Source organism: Syngnathus scovelli, chromosome 19 (assembly GCF_024217435.2).
Source record: "Syngnathus scovelli strain Florida chromosome 19, RoL_Ssco_1.2, whole genome shotgun sequence".
Taxonomy (NCBI): domain Eukaryota; kingdom Metazoa; phylum Chordata; class Actinopteri; order Syngnathiformes; family Syngnathidae; genus Syngnathus; species Syngnathus scovelli.
This window is the reverse complement of record NC_090865.1, coordinates 2,059,329-2,074,327: the sequence shown is the minus strand read 5'-3', so window position 1 is coordinate 2,074,327 and position 14,999 is coordinate 2,059,329. Positions and strand designations below refer to the sequence as shown.

The 14,999-nt window shown below is 45.2% G+C and overlaps 4 protein-coding genes across 7 annotated transcripts; 1 reads left to right on the top strand and 3 right to left on the bottom strand.

The window, feature by feature from the left end:
* Positions 1-515: 515 nt before the first annotated feature.
* Positions 516-4,379, bottom strand: krit1 (KRIT1 ankyrin repeat containing). The gene is made up of 16 exons (XM_049750579.2): positions 4,244-4,379; positions 3,971-4,127; positions 3,818-3,910; positions 3,612-3,741; positions 3,231-3,474; positions 2,991-3,106; positions 2,783-2,926; positions 2,543-2,699; positions 2,361-2,468; positions 2,121-2,277; positions 1,853-2,004; positions 1,587-1,753; positions 1,427-1,514; positions 1,144-1,350; positions 944-1,060; positions 516-806 (listed from the first exon to the last, which is right to left on the bottom strand). Exons 1-16 carry the CDS (start codon positions 4,343-4,345, stop codon positions 717-719), a joined length of 2,229 nt encoding a protein of 742 aa, XP_049606536.1. The 5' UTR covers positions 4,346-4,379; the 3' UTR covers positions 516-716.
* An 894-nt stretch (positions 4,380-5,273) lies between these two features.
* LOC125986753 (protein rapunzel-like) lies at positions 5,274-6,191 on the bottom strand. Its single transcript, XM_049750618.2, has one exon. It carries the CDS (start codon positions 6,189-6,191, stop codon positions 5,472-5,474), a length of 720 nt encoding a protein of 239 aa, XP_049606575.1. The 3' UTR covers positions 5,274-5,471.
* A 4,604-nt stretch (positions 6,192-10,795) lies between these two features.
* LOC125986754 (protein rapunzel-like) lies at positions 10,796-11,963 on the bottom strand. Its single transcript, XM_049750619.2, has one exon. It carries the CDS (start codon positions 11,961-11,963, stop codon positions 11,244-11,246), a length of 720 nt encoding a protein of 239 aa, XP_049606576.1. The 3' UTR covers positions 10,796-11,243.
* A 552-nt stretch (positions 11,964-12,515) lies between these two features.
* si:dkey-266f7.9 (uncharacterized protein LOC100006223 homolog) lies at positions 12,516-14,863 on the top strand. Of its 4 annotated transcripts, none has more exons than XM_049750610.1 (5): positions 12,516-12,655; positions 13,286-13,374; positions 13,448-13,523; positions 13,674-14,244; positions 14,316-14,863. In XM_049750610.1, the coding sequence occupies exons 3-5, from the start codon at positions 13,486-13,488 to the stop codon at positions 14,640-14,642; spliced, it is 936 nt and encodes a 311-aa protein (XP_049606567.1). In that variant the 5' UTR covers positions 12,516-12,655; positions 13,286-13,374; positions 13,448-13,485; the 3' UTR covers positions 14,643-14,863. The 4 variants fall into 4 exon arrangements, with proteins under 4 accessions (XP_049606567.1, XP_068505213.1, XP_068505212.1 ...); XM_068649112.1 differs by having other exon boundaries at positions 12,525-12,655; positions 13,346-13,374; XM_068649111.1 differs by having other exon boundaries at positions 12,525-12,655; positions 13,346-13,523.
* The last annotated feature ends 136 nt before the right edge of the window (positions 14,864-14,999 follow it).

Genomic DNA, 14,999 nt, shown 5'->3' with positions numbered 1-14,999 from the left:
GAGATAAGTTGCGGAAATGGTTCGTCACGTGCGTGTTCACTCCACTTTTACCGTTAGAAAGTACGTTAATGCCGCAATAAAGGTAACTTTACGTTCTGCTTAATGCTTTTAAAGTTATTTCGGCTAAAAGTTTTGCCATTTAGTGGCTAAAACTAGCTGTTCGTTAGCTTCAAATTGTTATAATAAATAAACCAGTTATCCCCAAATTTAATTGAGCCAAGGCACCTAATTTACTATTTTTAAATCTCACTGCAACTCACAAAGCCAAAATTACGCAAAAAGTAGGCTGTATACAGCTGTACATTCACTTACAAGTTTATTTGGTGCACTTTGAAGCCCGTAACTCAATACATATTACCCACTGAAATGGAAATGCCATTAATCGTTTCCATTTTTTTGTAACGTGTTATCATAAAAAGATAGAAGCTCTGTATTGTAAACTTGTTCGCATTGTATGTTCTTTAATGAATCCTCCAATTGAGCAAAATTTAACAATATATGAAAAATACGTAGCCTCTTATTCAAACATTCAATTTATTATAACAAATTATTAAATAAACATATTTACATAGCATGGAAATTGAGATTTGTCAAAACACACACACTCACAGAACTTGTGAAAATGAGAATACATGAGCAAACTGCCCTCAGTTGTCGTCAATTATTATTCGGCGTTGAAATGGTTTGGCAGCTGTGTTGTCCCGAGCACTCTTGGTTCAGCCGTAAGCATATTTGTCTGCAGGGCCTTTGTCGTTGGGTGTCATCTGTCCGCTAAGTTTCATTAATAGCTTCACGATGAGGCCAGCCTATCAACAATTAGGAGAGACATTCATTAAGATCATGTTTCAAACATGTTAAAAATATGTCACCATTTTATTCTTTTTCTTTACATCATGTTTGGAAAAAGCTTCTCAATGTTCATTTTCCCCTGAATTGCTTTTACCTGCTTGGTGTGCACAATGAAGTTCATTTTGTTCTCGCCGCTGTGTACTTGGAAGTACTGGTCAGCGTGTCCTAGCTGCCACATGAATGTGCCATACTCTAAGCTGATGAGAAGCACCTACAAGATGACCACAAAGCATGAAAACGCAAGCAAATAAGAGGCCAGGGATCATCCGATGAGAAGATGAGGCGACTCCACACCTTGGTCTCCATGTTCATGAGGTGGAGCCCCTTGGTGTTGACGCCAACGTAGACGCGGATAACCTTGTGGTTGCTGGCGCTGGCCTTGGTGTACACCTGGCCCGTGAAGAAGGCGGCACCATAGGTGGGGATGTCCCAGCAGTTCTGCAGGAAGAGCCGCTGCAAGTGATGCATCTCCTTGCTCACGCCTTCACTGGTGCTCAGTGCCTGTTGGCAAATGAAATCAGAAGTTTTCAACAATGATGGGAAAACTTGTCCAAAGTCCTTTAAGGTTCCACTCTACTTTGTATTCATGAAGAATTCTGTTGGTCCAGTGGTACGCTTTGCTTTTCACTTTTAATATGGGCACAATGGACTTTAGGTTTTCCTCACTGAAAAGAAGAAAACATTAGTAAAACTGTGTGTGTGATAAAGACAAGATTGAGATGCAGTCAGCGTTGTACTTGAGGAAGCCTTGTTTGTGCTTCTTGCTTTCGTAGTTTCCGTAAATGATCTGCAGCAGGAAGCTGGCCAGCGTGATCAGCTTGCTGTCGGGAGCCGGGAAGAAACCCTTCAGCAGGCAGTGCCGGGCCTCGTCAAACAAGATGAGGATGGCCAGCGGATCCTCCACCTGCAGTGAAAAAGTAAAAAAAAAATCCTTTTGACATTGCGAAGAAAACAGAAGACAGTCTTCCCCAAAGTTTGAAGCCATGCAATTTAGCCAAGTGACCTTTTTCTCCATCTCCAGAGGCAAGCGGACGTCCCTGCGGAGGAAGAGCTGAGCCGTCTCCCTTTGCGGGTCCAGCACAGTCAGATCTGTCACGATCTCCGTCCAGATTCGCAGGTGCTGCAACGGCTTATGGTACGGCTTCAGCTGCAGGTCTGTGAAACATGCCCATTATTATTCCATAGAAATATATCGCTAAAAAAAACAAAGATGCCTAAAAATAAGGGGGAATTCGTATAAGATGTGAACTAGCTTTAGAAAGTCATCTCACGGAGGTTTTCGGAGCAGATCCATATGGTGAAGTACTGCTGGGTCTCCTGGGACAGACGCATGCCCTCCATGATCTGCTGCACTGTGGTGTTGTTGCCGTGCCTCAGCTCCACGGAGCGGTATGAGCCATCCATGCGGTAGATGCGCACCTTCTCGTACTGCAAAGAACAAAAATAAGCACCAAAAAAAATAAATACGAGGAAATGACACCATAACTTCAAAAGATGGTTGTGAGACTGACTGGTTTGCTGTTGGCTTGCTGCAGAAGCTTCACAGTCTCCTCCCATTCGTTCTGTTTGTTCTCCTCACACACTTGCAGTGGTGATCGCTTCTGCTGGTCTTCTATGTGCTAATGAGCACAGAAAATGTACCACAATAAACATCAATAGAGACATTAGGATCAATTGAAATATTTTGGCGTACCCGGTCGATTTCGGGGTGCTGCAGCAGGAGTTGCACAATGTCGCTGTGGCCACCTCTTGCGGCAAAGTGCAGAGGTGAGCTGAGCTGTCCGTTCAGCAGGTTGGGGTTGCATTTACCCTTTTCCAGCAGCAGTTTGGTCGCCTCGGCTTTGCCATGCCTGAAGGGACCGATGAGAAAATGTCAAGGAAGGGATCAAATGAAGTGACTTTTAAGTTGTTGCTTGGCTTTGTCAAGCTTCACCAGCAAGCATAGTGGATGGGGGCCCAGTGGTCGCTGTCCAGCAGCTTGACCGAAAAGCCGCTGTCCAGGAGCTTGGCGAGCAGCTCCGTGTCTCCCTCACAGGCGCTGCGGTGAAGCGGGAAGTCGTCCACCCACTGACGCTCCCTATAAAGACAAATTGACAATCAATGACCAACACAGTGGAGGAGAAACTGGACTGAGTCCTCACTTGTCCTCAGCTGTGCAGTTGGCGCCGTGCTGCCACGTCTCCCTTGTCGGGATCTGAATTTTGGAGTAGTCTGGTGCTCCCAGCCCAAAGTATGGGTTGATGATAACTTTGTCAACCTGCAGGCAGTGTTCTGTTTTAGTAAACGTGGAAGTGACAGAGAACAAATACTTTTTTACTTTTAATTGCGTTTTAGTGCCTCAAGCCCGGGAAGCAGTATCACACTTCTAAACCTGGTCTCACCCGGTTGGTGTACTGCAGATCAGAGCCGTAGAGCGGGTTTAGGATGCACATGTCCGCCTTCTCTAGGGACATCATCTTGCTCTTGATCTCTAACGCCGTGTAGCCCATGTGCAGGCCCTCGTCGCTCACTCTGCCCTCGCCGCCGTAAGCCGGGTTGCTGACGTTGGTCTTCACCCTCTCCAAGGGCGATGGGCGGAACAATGCCGTGATGGCATGAGGTACGGTGTGCTGCTCTGCTAGCCACCTAAAAGTAATTCAGTTGTTTAACACAGTTTTCTGATTGGTGGATTGAGGATTAAAACTTTGGGATTTGTATGGAGAAGAAAGGTGGCAGGGCTTAAAACAAAGTTTGATTAAATATAATGCAAACTCCAAGCTCACTTGTCCAAGGACAGGAGCATCTTGGCAGTGACGGGACAGAAGTGAGTGCTGGTCTCGCTGCAAACCCTCATGATGTCCTGCAGGCAGTAGAAACTCGGGCCGCCCGCGTTGTGGACAGGTTTGCTGTTGTCTGTCGATAAGCGCTCCTTTAACTATTACTAAATTTAATACAGGGGAAAAAATGTGACCCGGCAGCAGGCACACACCTTTTACGCCAACCGGCACCACAAACAGCGACGCCTCTTTGACGTCATTGTCCCCACCCAGGGGGAATTTCTTCATATGAACCACACGTTTACCTGAAATACAAGTTTGACAATGAGCTCCGTGAATCGTACAATGAATTGCCCCTTGCTCACCGATGAAGCTGTGATTGTTGGACAAGGGTTTGATGGTGTCAGCAACATAGTCCAAGATGAATTTGGATTTGTCCCCTGCCACTTGGATCTTGGTCGCTGGGAGAATTTTCTTCTTTTTTTTCTCCTTCCCTTCCAAGGGTACTTCACTCAGCAGGATCTAAATGTTGAGACACATAGTGATCAACTAGCCATCAACAAGATGCTTTTCTTCTTCTTCTTGCCACTCCCACTTGCTTTCAACACATTCAAAGGGGTCACTGTATTTGAACATACCTCATAGGCTTTGGCTCTGTACTCCTTGGAGCTGAGGCTGACTTGGTTCTTGGGTCGAAGGACAGCGACAAACACGTCCTCGAGGCTGTCCTCGTTGCCCATGGTGACGGCTTTCAGGGCCAAATGCTGTGGAGAGGCATGACTGGGATGCCACACGACAGTAGACGTCTTAATCATGACGGATGACACATTTTAACCAGTGTACACATGTCTATTTTGTGCATTTACATTTTAGCTTTTCCTAACAGTTCAATGGATGTTTTATTTGCTTTTGCAGAATTGCCTTGTAGAACATAAACTGTTATTATGGGGTGTGAGTGAAATATTTAAGGTGATATGCACCCCTGTTGTAAACTAATACTGCTGTATTTGCTCGTTGATTCAATTGGTACGTTGGAATAACAAAAGTCCTATACAAGAAATGAGACAGCTACTTGTTGACTTCATGATGGCCACGCCCCGGAAACCGCACTTCTATCTTTTAAACATGCTAATAACACAAATAACTATCCATAATTCTGTAATCACCACAACACTTGGGTATTTAAAGCGAAGCTTAACTCCGTAGATTTGCATTATTTTAACGGCAAATTGACGCTGTTTGGCGAGCGTAGCTTTGGATGCTACACTGCATCATATACTCGTTCGAGTGGTCAAACTCATCAAAAAGCCGTACAAACTTAGCACCACTTTCTCCCCACCGTTAGAGTCCTTTTCGGGGTTCAAAGTGTCCACTCTCGGCCTCTCCGGGTGGATTTCCTGGGCCTTTGTTGAGGCTAAAAGTCGCTGCCGGCCTGAAATTTTGGCCGCAGAAAACAAGAGTCGTTGTGGTGCGTTCAATTGCCGCCCAGCCGGTAGGACAATAGACTACTTTAGGCAGTGTGGGAGCGCAAAACGTTATCTGCCAAGAAATGTGTAGCATTGTTGATGTTTTCTTTGTTTACAAATAACTTTCGTTACTACTTGATAATAAAAAAAAAAAGACCCTGAATTTCACAGAGTTGCAGACATTGAATGCCACCTCACCAGCCCCAGTCAATCGATATGTTTATTCGGAGTGATTATGTCAAACATTGAAGACAAAAAACACATGCCATGTTGAATACAGTGAGATAAAAAATCTAAACAAAGCTGAGGTTATTCATGTTCTTTTGGTATAATAAGATGATTGGTCTGTGTTTCTATTGGTCCACAGCTGCGTGATAGGTCTAAACTTTTCGATCAAGGTTCAGGAAGCAACACTCTTGTCATCAGAAGGCGGATCAAGATCCCTGCTGTTGCAGAGAGTGAGCACCTCCTGCATCTTCTCCTGGATGTCGCGCACCCTGGCGGCCCACTTTTTGCGCACCTCGTCCTCATCACCCTCTGTGACTGCGGTATAAGCCATGAGGGCGATGAGGCCCATGTGGAAGAGGTGGGCCACGTGCGAGCAGTGGCGCTCCATGATTGTAGCGTCGGCGTTGCAGTTCTCCAGGTAGACCTTCAGCAGGGGCCTGCCGAAGAGCGAGCCTGCGCCCATCACGCCACGGTAGTACACGTTCAGACTGTTGTCCATTTCGTCCCGATCGTAGATCTGCTCAAAGTTCTGCATGTAGTGCGGCGTGTTGTCTGGGTCTTTCTTCATCTGCACCACCATGGTGTTGAAGGCCTCGTACTGATGCTTGATGTTCTCCTCGTACTTGCCAAGAGTCTCGTTCACCTCGTCGGTCCGGATCTGCATCAGGCACTGCCGGTTCTTCTCGGAGATGCTCTCCAGCTTGCTGTGGATGGCCTGGAAGTCCTTGTCCAGCTCGTGGCCCTCTTCGTCCATGAGACCCTTGCGGGCCACACCCACCAGGGAGGAGACAATGCCAAAGATAGGGTCGATGGACGAGGCGAAAGAGGACACCTTCTCCACGTAAGTCAGAACCACGACAGCTGTTTTCTTTACCTGGGAGCTGTCTGCCATTTTGTTCTTCTAAAAAATGTCCACGCAAAGAGATTGTGCAGACTAGAAGGATAAAAGAAGAACAAGAGTATTTCAAAACTGAAACTTGTGAGAATGTTAGGGTTTGAGCAAATCATTTGAAATGTCACTGACTACCACCAGGACACGATGCAAAACACTAATAGATCAAAAATAGGTTCATTAATTTTTGCTATGTTTTTTATTTCAACATCCTTTGTCTTTAATCATATTGCACACCATTGAAATGTTTTTGTCATCTCACTGCCTTTTTCAGCCCTATCAATGACAAGTAACATAACTAGCGTGTGTCATATTCACCATCTTATCAATATTTAACTGATCACAGGCATATTTGGCCTGAATAAAACACTAGTGTTGTACTTTGGAAGCCCTGTTCACTTCACAGCCATTTCCCAATCAGCCAAACAATAATTCCTCGCGCCATTCCCTGCCTGTCAATTAAAACTCAAACACATCAGCAGTAATAGCCCAAATCTCAAGAGGTTGCTCGTGTTTAATGTTTACTCACCAGGGATAAAACTGCTGTTATCTTTCTGCTTACAGGAGCCGCCTGTCTGCCCTGGCCACCGTTTTCCGCTTACAGCCTTTGAAAAACAGACAGCCCTCTCCTGCCAATTAAAGCAAACAACACCAGGAAGTGACCCACCAGTGCCTTTTGCTGATTGGCTGAAGTAAGTGACACACACCCTGTGTTTCCCAACCTTTTTTCAATCACAGCACACCTTTTCATTGGAAAAGATCTCGCGGCACGCCACCAACAAAAATTTGTTAAGCTCCTATATTAAAATCAGTTATATTACAACGAAACACGTACAGTCCTATTCCTATATATGTATGGAGAGTTGAATAATTTAATAGAAATAAATACTAAATATTCTTTAAATTGTATTCCTTTTTTTAAATAAAAGTGACAGTTTTTTAAAAAGGTTTTAGACGGTGTAAGAAATAAACTATTTAAAGTGATTGTGATTAAAATAAAAGAATCAACGTGATTTTGTTTACTGTTTTAGACTAGGTCTATAAATATTGCAACAATAAGAACAAAGTCACTTTTAAAGACGCTCTGCTGTTCTGATAGCAGCTGAGTGGCTATCACAGTCGAGGAATCTGGACTTGACTGCTTATTTTACGTATGTGAAAAATAACCAATCCATGTTCTCCGGTTGAACTGCATGCACTGATTTCCATTGGACCCCAAACGCACCACAACCGTCATAGTGTCTGTCACTGTTAGCAAAAGCACACAGCAACACACACATAAACTGAATATGTGCCGATGCAATACAATCAGATCGACACAATATGAAATCTCAAGATTCTCCGATTCTCCACACATGCACGATTAGCAAGTGGCTGACCAGGCCTTGAAGCTTCCTGACCTTCTACACCTCTGGGAATCCAAGAAAGTTGTTGAGAGCTCAATCTATTTTGTTGATGTCTGCACATGGCATTTTGTCTTTGCACTCTTTTCTCATGGTGTCTTGTCTGTGACTTCTTGTTTCACATAGAATCTCGTTTCTTCTCTCATGAGACAAAGCCCACGCTTTCCCCCCCACCTATCAGGGGCTAGTCTCACATTGTGGGTAGGGCATTCCAAATAAAAAGAGTGAGGACCATAAACAGGTTTTTAGTGTAGTCGGCTTGCTGTAAGTCTGAATGCACTCCTCGCGAGAAAAGACTCAATATTCTGCCTCACTGTTTTTTTCTGCTGATCCTTTTGCTGATTTTGAACCTAACAGAACCCTTTTTTTTTTCTCCAAATGTATTTTCAGCCATCTTATGCCGTTTTTCGCCTCCTTGGCATTGCATTTTCTCTCGCCTCCCGCTTCTGTCAACTCAAAGTGACTCGTACATCTGGCTGCCTCTCGTTCTCTCGCTTTTCCCCTTCATCCCTCTCCTGCTGGACAAAGATTCCCCCTCCTCCTTCATCCATCCACTCACTCATCTCCCTCCCCCTCTTTCTCTCTCTCTTTCCCTCTCTCCTCCGATTCCCCACTCGTGTGTGTCAGTGGAGTTGTAGTAGTTGTAGCGCGGGATTAGGAAGGAAGGGGAAGGCCGGTTTGTAAAGTGACAGAGTGACCGCAGAAGCCCGGCTGGGATTTGGGCTTTCCCAGTATAGCCTCCTTTCATTTGGTTAGTCGGGGGGAATCTTGCGCTTCTTTTTCACCCTCTCTACTGGACTTTAAATGGAGGGATTATACCATGGTAAGGTTTGACATGGAGGATTTAATGCATGTGTCATGTTCTATTTGCCGTAGATGAAGTTTTGAACAAGGTGATTTTTGGGGGCTCGTTCCGGGATCTCAATAGACCTATTTCGGGGTTCCAGCTGAATTTTCGACGCAGGACAAGTCCTTGGCCAAGGCATACAGAGAAACCCTTTTCACGGGGCTGACTCGATCAGTCGGCTGGACACCGGAGTGGTTGACGAGATCATCCGAGGAGAAGGCCCAGCAGACTGTGAGTACGAATCTTGATTCTGTTAAAAGTAATGAAAGTGACAAGAGGTCACTTAAAACCTTGACAATTCTAGACCCTATCAAGTGCAATTAGAAACAGTTAATCACGTCACTGGTTTCTTTTATATCAAACAAATTGTTTTAGGTTCTTTACCTGACATGTTTCGGCGGTTTCTTCCGCCTTCATCAGAGTGTCACACCATCGGGCGTAGCGCCAGAGTGTCACACTCTGATGAAGGCGGAAGAAACCGGCGAAACATGTCAGGTAAAGAACCTAAAACAATTTGTTTGATATAAAAGAAACCAGTGAAGTGATTAAAAAAGGAAAAACAAAATGAACTTAGTACAATAATTAGAAACAGTTAAATTTCGCTGGGATGATGGAGTCCCCTGACTTATAAGTCAGTTCAATTCCATGGGAGGGCGGACTCCTCTGTTTTCTAAAGAAGTACAGGTGTTCAGAGCAGTTAAATTCCTCTGGGATGATGGAGTCCCGTGACCTATTCAGTTCAATTCCATGGAAGGGCGGACTCCTCTGTTTTCTAAAGAAGTACAGGTGTTCAGAGCAGTTAAATTCCGCTGGGATGATGGAGTCCCGTGACCTATTCAGTTCAATTCCATGGAAGGGCGGACTCCTCTGTTTCTAAAGAAGTACAGGTGTTCAGAGCAGTTAAATTCCGCTGGGGTATCGTGGGGCCTCCTAACTTGAAGAGTTTGTTAAAATCCACGGGAGGGCGGACTCCCCTGCTTGCCCGTGAGACGATAAGAGTGCGCATTGTGTGTGTGTGTGTATGGTTTGACTGAGAGTGACCTCATTTGAGCTCTCCTTTATATAAAACGCACAGGATTGTAAACAGTGGCTAAAAATTCCCTTTTGATCGGGTTGTTTGTATTCCAGAAACCGTCCGCGTTCCAACTTGCGTGCCATGGCTTTTGTCTTGGACTTACAATAGCTCATTAATGTTTACTGTGGCTCCTAATACATCTTCTTCTATTATTTTCCCTATGAAAAGTTTGAAAGGTTTCGAAATGGTCACCCCACTACTGGGGATAAATAGCTCGGATATTGGTGGTATTTAACTAGTCACCCGGTTAGCACCGACTGGGGCACCCTTGTCACCACACAAACGCAAGATTTTTGGCTCTCTGGTTCCAGTGAAGAGGCTGTGTTCTTTGCTAAACGAGTAACTTTGAAGAATCAGGGCACAAGCCTCCTTTTGGCTTTTACACTCCCTGATGGTCAAATTCATTCTCCACCTTGTTTAACACTTCCTGTTGGGGTTTTCAACTGTAGGCTTGGTCCTCTGGAATTGATCCTCGCTTTCCTATTGCTATTTGCATTAATAAAACAATGTCGATCGCAGACAAATAATTACACCCTGTCAGCAGGAGCAAAAATCACAAGTATGCTCCTCACTGATGTAGACAGCTATTTTGTAGCCTCCACAGGAATAAGCGGTCAAACCAACAACTGACTTCTTATGGCTGAGCAAGCCGCAAAGATGGCTAACACCAGTTGCATTGCATGCATGGGTCCAAGACCTCTTTTGAAAATCATACCTGCAAATATAGTTCCTAAGTGTGCTGTTGTTTTAATGTTAAACTCATCCATTTCACCCACTCATGATTGTTTTAAATGGGATAAGGTTTACCCTGTTGCCTCTATGACAAAATATAACCCCCTTTTTTTTTCGTCCGATGTAGCTAAGGGTAATTTTACATGCATTAGATTACCTGGTACCGGTGAGAAGCTCGGCGCCCTACCTACTCCATGGTGCGGGTCCATGACCAATGTCTCTGCCCCATTGCTCGTAGTGATATTTGGTTTTGATGTGATAGTAACAAACTTTATGATCGATTGCCTTTAAACAGCTCTGGAATTTGCGCTTTGGTAACCCTATTGCTTCCTGTTCATTTGATACCAAAGGGATGACCTTTCGATCGACGGGGGTTTCTTCTCTAGTGACGACCCGGTCAAGTGTAAAGTGACAGAGTGACCGCAGAAGCCCGGCTGGGATTTGGGCTTTCCCAGTATAGCCTCCTTTCATTTGGTTAGTAGGGGGGAATCTTGCGCTTCTTTTTCCCCCTCTCTACTGGACTTTAAATGGAGGGATTATACCATGGTAAGGTTTGACATGGAGGATTTAATGCATGCGTCATGTTCTATTTGCCGTAGATGAAGTTTTGAAGAAGCTGGAGAAACCGGCACATTCAAAATTCACGTAAACTGACTTTCTTAAACTATTGTTGCCACTCTGTGACACTTTTAATTCCAAATCAGCACTTTTTTTTTTTTATTGATTAAAAACATTGAAGCGTGCAGTCGGAATAGAACTTTAAGAGGTGACATAATCCTCTTTCTTCTTGATCAAGAGGGTGTGTGTGTGTTTAAATGTCAAGTGTGCACATAAGGAGGCTTTAAGTAGCCGCATGTGTGGGAAGTTGTGTGTGCGTGTGGGGGGGGGAGTGGATACGGATGGTAAATTAGAGGCTTGTGTTGTGCATCCTTACATAGACTGTGTTTTGTATTTGTCCACAGCTGTGTGATGGGTCTAAACTTTTCGATCAAGGTTCAGGAAGCAACACTCTTGTCATCAGAAGGCGGATCAAGATCCCTGCTGTTGCAGAGAGTGAGCACCTCCTGCATCTTCTCCTGGATGTCGCGCACCCTGGCGGCCCACTTTTTGCGCACCTCGTCCTCATCATCCTCTGTGACTGCGGTATAAGCCATGAGGGCGATGAGGCCCATGTGGAAGAGGTGGGCCACGTGCGAGCAGTGGCGCTCCATGATTGTAGCGTCGGCGTTGCAGTTCTCCAGGTAGACCTTCAGCAGGGGCCTGCCGAAGAGCGAGTCTGTGCCCATCACGCCACGGTAGTACACGTCCAGACCGGTGTCCATTTTGTCCCGTTCGTAGATCCGCTCAAAGTTCTGCATGTAGTGCGGCGTGTTGTCTGGGTCGTTCTTCATCTGCACCACCATGGTGTTGAAGGCGGCGTACTGATGCTTGATGTACTCCTCGTACTTGCCATAGGTCTCGTTCACCTCGTCGATCCGGATCTGCATCAGGCACTGCCGGTTCTTCTCGGAGATGCTCTCCAGCTTGCTGTGGATGGCCTGGAAGTCCTTGTCCAGCTCGTGGCCCTCTTCGTCCATGAGACCCTTGCGGGCCACACCCACCAGGGAGGAGACAATGCCAAAGATAGGGTCGATGGACGAGGCGAAAGAGGACACCTTCTCCATCCAAGTCAGAACCATGACAGCTGTTTTCTTTACCTGGGAGCTGTCTGCCATTTTGTTCTTCTAAAAAATGTCCACGCAAAGAGATTGTGCAGACTAGAAGGATAAAAGAAGAACAAGAGTATTTCAAAACTGAAACTTGTGAGAATGTTAGGGTTTGAGCAAATCATTTGAAATGTCACTGACTACCACCAGGACACGATGCAAAACACTAATAGATCAAAAATAGGTTCATTAATTTTTGCTATGTTTTTTATTTCAACATCCTTTGTCTTTAATCATATTGCACACCATTGAAATGTTTTTGTCATCTCACTGCCTTTTTCAGCCCTATCAATGACAAGTAACATAACTAGCGTGTGTCATATTCACCATCTTATCAATATTTAACTGATCACAGGCATATTTGGCCTGAATAAAACACTAGTGTTGTACTTTGGAAGCCCTGTTCACTTCACAGCCATTTCCCAATCAGCCAAACAATAATTCCTCGCGCCATTCCCTGCCTGTCAATTAACACGCAAACACATCAGCAGTAATAGCCCAAATCTCAAGAGGTTGCTCGTGTTTAATGTTTACTCACCAGGGATAAAACTGCTGCTATCTTTCTGCTTACAGGAGCCGCCTGTCTGCCCTGGCCACCATTTTCCGCTTACGGCCTATGAGAAACAGACAGCCCTCTCCTGCCAAATAAGGCAAACAACACCAGGAAGTGACTCACCGGTGCCTTTTGCTGATTGGCTGAAGTAAGTGACACACACCCTAAATACTGACGCCCCGATACACGGCTTTTCTCTAACGCACTGTCTTTAACGTACTTACCAAACCAGAGTTTTATTATTCATAAAAAACGAACATCCTTGCACATACAGTTTCAAATCATTACATGAGCAAGAGGAAGTATGTAGCGTCATTTTAACTTTTGCTATATTGAATTTTGTACCCTAATGCTGTCCTGCTATGTGTTTGCATAGCAACTTCTAGCAATTATGCATTTTTGCAATTTTCATTTTGTAATTTTCATTCTGTTTGTAGTTTTCATTTTAAAGGAATGTCCTTTTTTTTTTTTTATGTGCAAACCGTGAGTACGCGGTCGCCACCAACAGCTAAGCAAATAGAACATGAACAAGGACAAGGAAAGTTATGCAATGTTGGAATTCTTTTTTAAGTGAGAAAGCAATAATCACGCAGAACCTACACACGAATCCTCACTGAATGGGTTTGTGAAACAAAACAACAATAACTGTAGTAACACATTGACATTGAATGAGACATTAATGAGAACAAATACACTGGATGACTGAAAGCAGCGGGTGATGAATAGGTCACACACACCACACAAACCGCACACACACAGGCCCCTCTCCTCCCTATAGTGCCCAGCTGGTCAACTATGCTATTTCCCACAATAACACCTCGTGGCTGTGTCCACTCAGTGAAGCGAGGCTGAGCACCTCTTCTGCTTGTAAGTTTGATTTCATATTTATTTCATGTTTTTCACGTGTATCTGTTTTTTTAATTCGATGCTTAAATTGCAGGATAAACTTATCATCAGCACTGGGAAACAATTTGGAACATGGAGTACAAATTTATCGAGCTCCTGCTCCTTTTGGGGTGAGTGTTGTTAAAGACGGTATTCTACTTTAGCTTGATAGCTTTAGGAGGGACAAGTCTAACATTTGCTCAAGAATTGGATCGGTCAAGAAGCAATGCCTGAAAAAGCACATGCAGTCGTCAGTCATATTGGTGTGTCTCTTCTGGTAGCATCTGCAGTTTGAGCTGGGGCGCAATCCAGCGACCAGACTACGACGACACAGCCACCCCAGAGTTCCTTAACCCGTCCTGGATGGCAAGCATCCCTGACGAGCGGCCCCTGTCCGAGCTCACCATGCCCGGCACCCATAACACCATGGCGCTTTACGGCGGCGTCTATGCCGAGTGCCAAACGTGGAGCCTGGATTTGCAGTTGCGCGCCGGCGTCCGCTTCCTGGACATGCGCGTGCGCCACGTGAATGGCAACCTCACCATTCACCACGGGGTGGTGTACCAGCACGCCCACTTCGGTCAGGTGCTGGAAGGCGTGCAAGAATTCCTGGCCAGTTACCCGAGCGAGACGGTGCTGATGCGCGTCAAGGAAGAGCTGAGCGAGACCAATAACATCTACGGGGCCGTGGTGGAGCACATAAGGCGCTACGCCCGATGGGATATGCTGTGGCACAGCCGCCTGGTGCCCACCATGGGTCAGGCGCGAGGTAAGCTCATCATTCTGCAGGACTTCTTTGGGCCAGACTTAGGGATGCGCTACGCCTCTATGGACATTGCTGATGACTGGAAGGTAAGATTAGACGCTAAATTCCAAATAACTTCCTATGCATGTGGAGTAAAGCAGGGATTGTATTCCTGAAGGTCCCCACACTTCTGCACGTGGAGGAGAAGTGGCAGAGTGTCTACGAGCACCTTGAGATGGCGCCCACGGGGAATAAGGACCAGATCTTCCTCACCTTCAGCAGTGGCACCGGCGTCTTTGCCGTCCCGAGAGCGGTGGCACAACGTGTCAATCCTCAGCTGTACGACTACTTGAGGGCCAAGGCTAATCTGACCCAGCGCTTTGGTATCATATGCATGGACTTCCCCGCTGCTCCCATGATTCAAACAATTATTGACTTCCAACTAAAGGCAGAAGTGGGCCAGCTACCTTTGAAGCGGCTTGCTGTGCAATTTCATGACAAATAAATCCTCAGCGCAACTGATTCCGATTCCTAACAACGGTTGGTGCTTCAACAAGTCTCTTCTCACCCCCTTAGTTATTAATATTACAGTGATCATTGTAGATTTAACCGAAACAGCTCACTTTTTAAGTCGACTCACTGAGCTCATCATTGTCTTTAATATTTGAAATAACAAAACATGCATATTCCAAATTCTATTTGCCAATAAAGCCAAACACAATTGCATTTTGTTCATGTGCCTTTCATTTGATAAACTTGTTTGTTAGATAAATTGTATATATATGTTATCATGCGTTCCCTAATGAGTACTTATTAATAAACTTATTGCACAGAATGCTTGCTTTGCAGACGTCCACCAGTC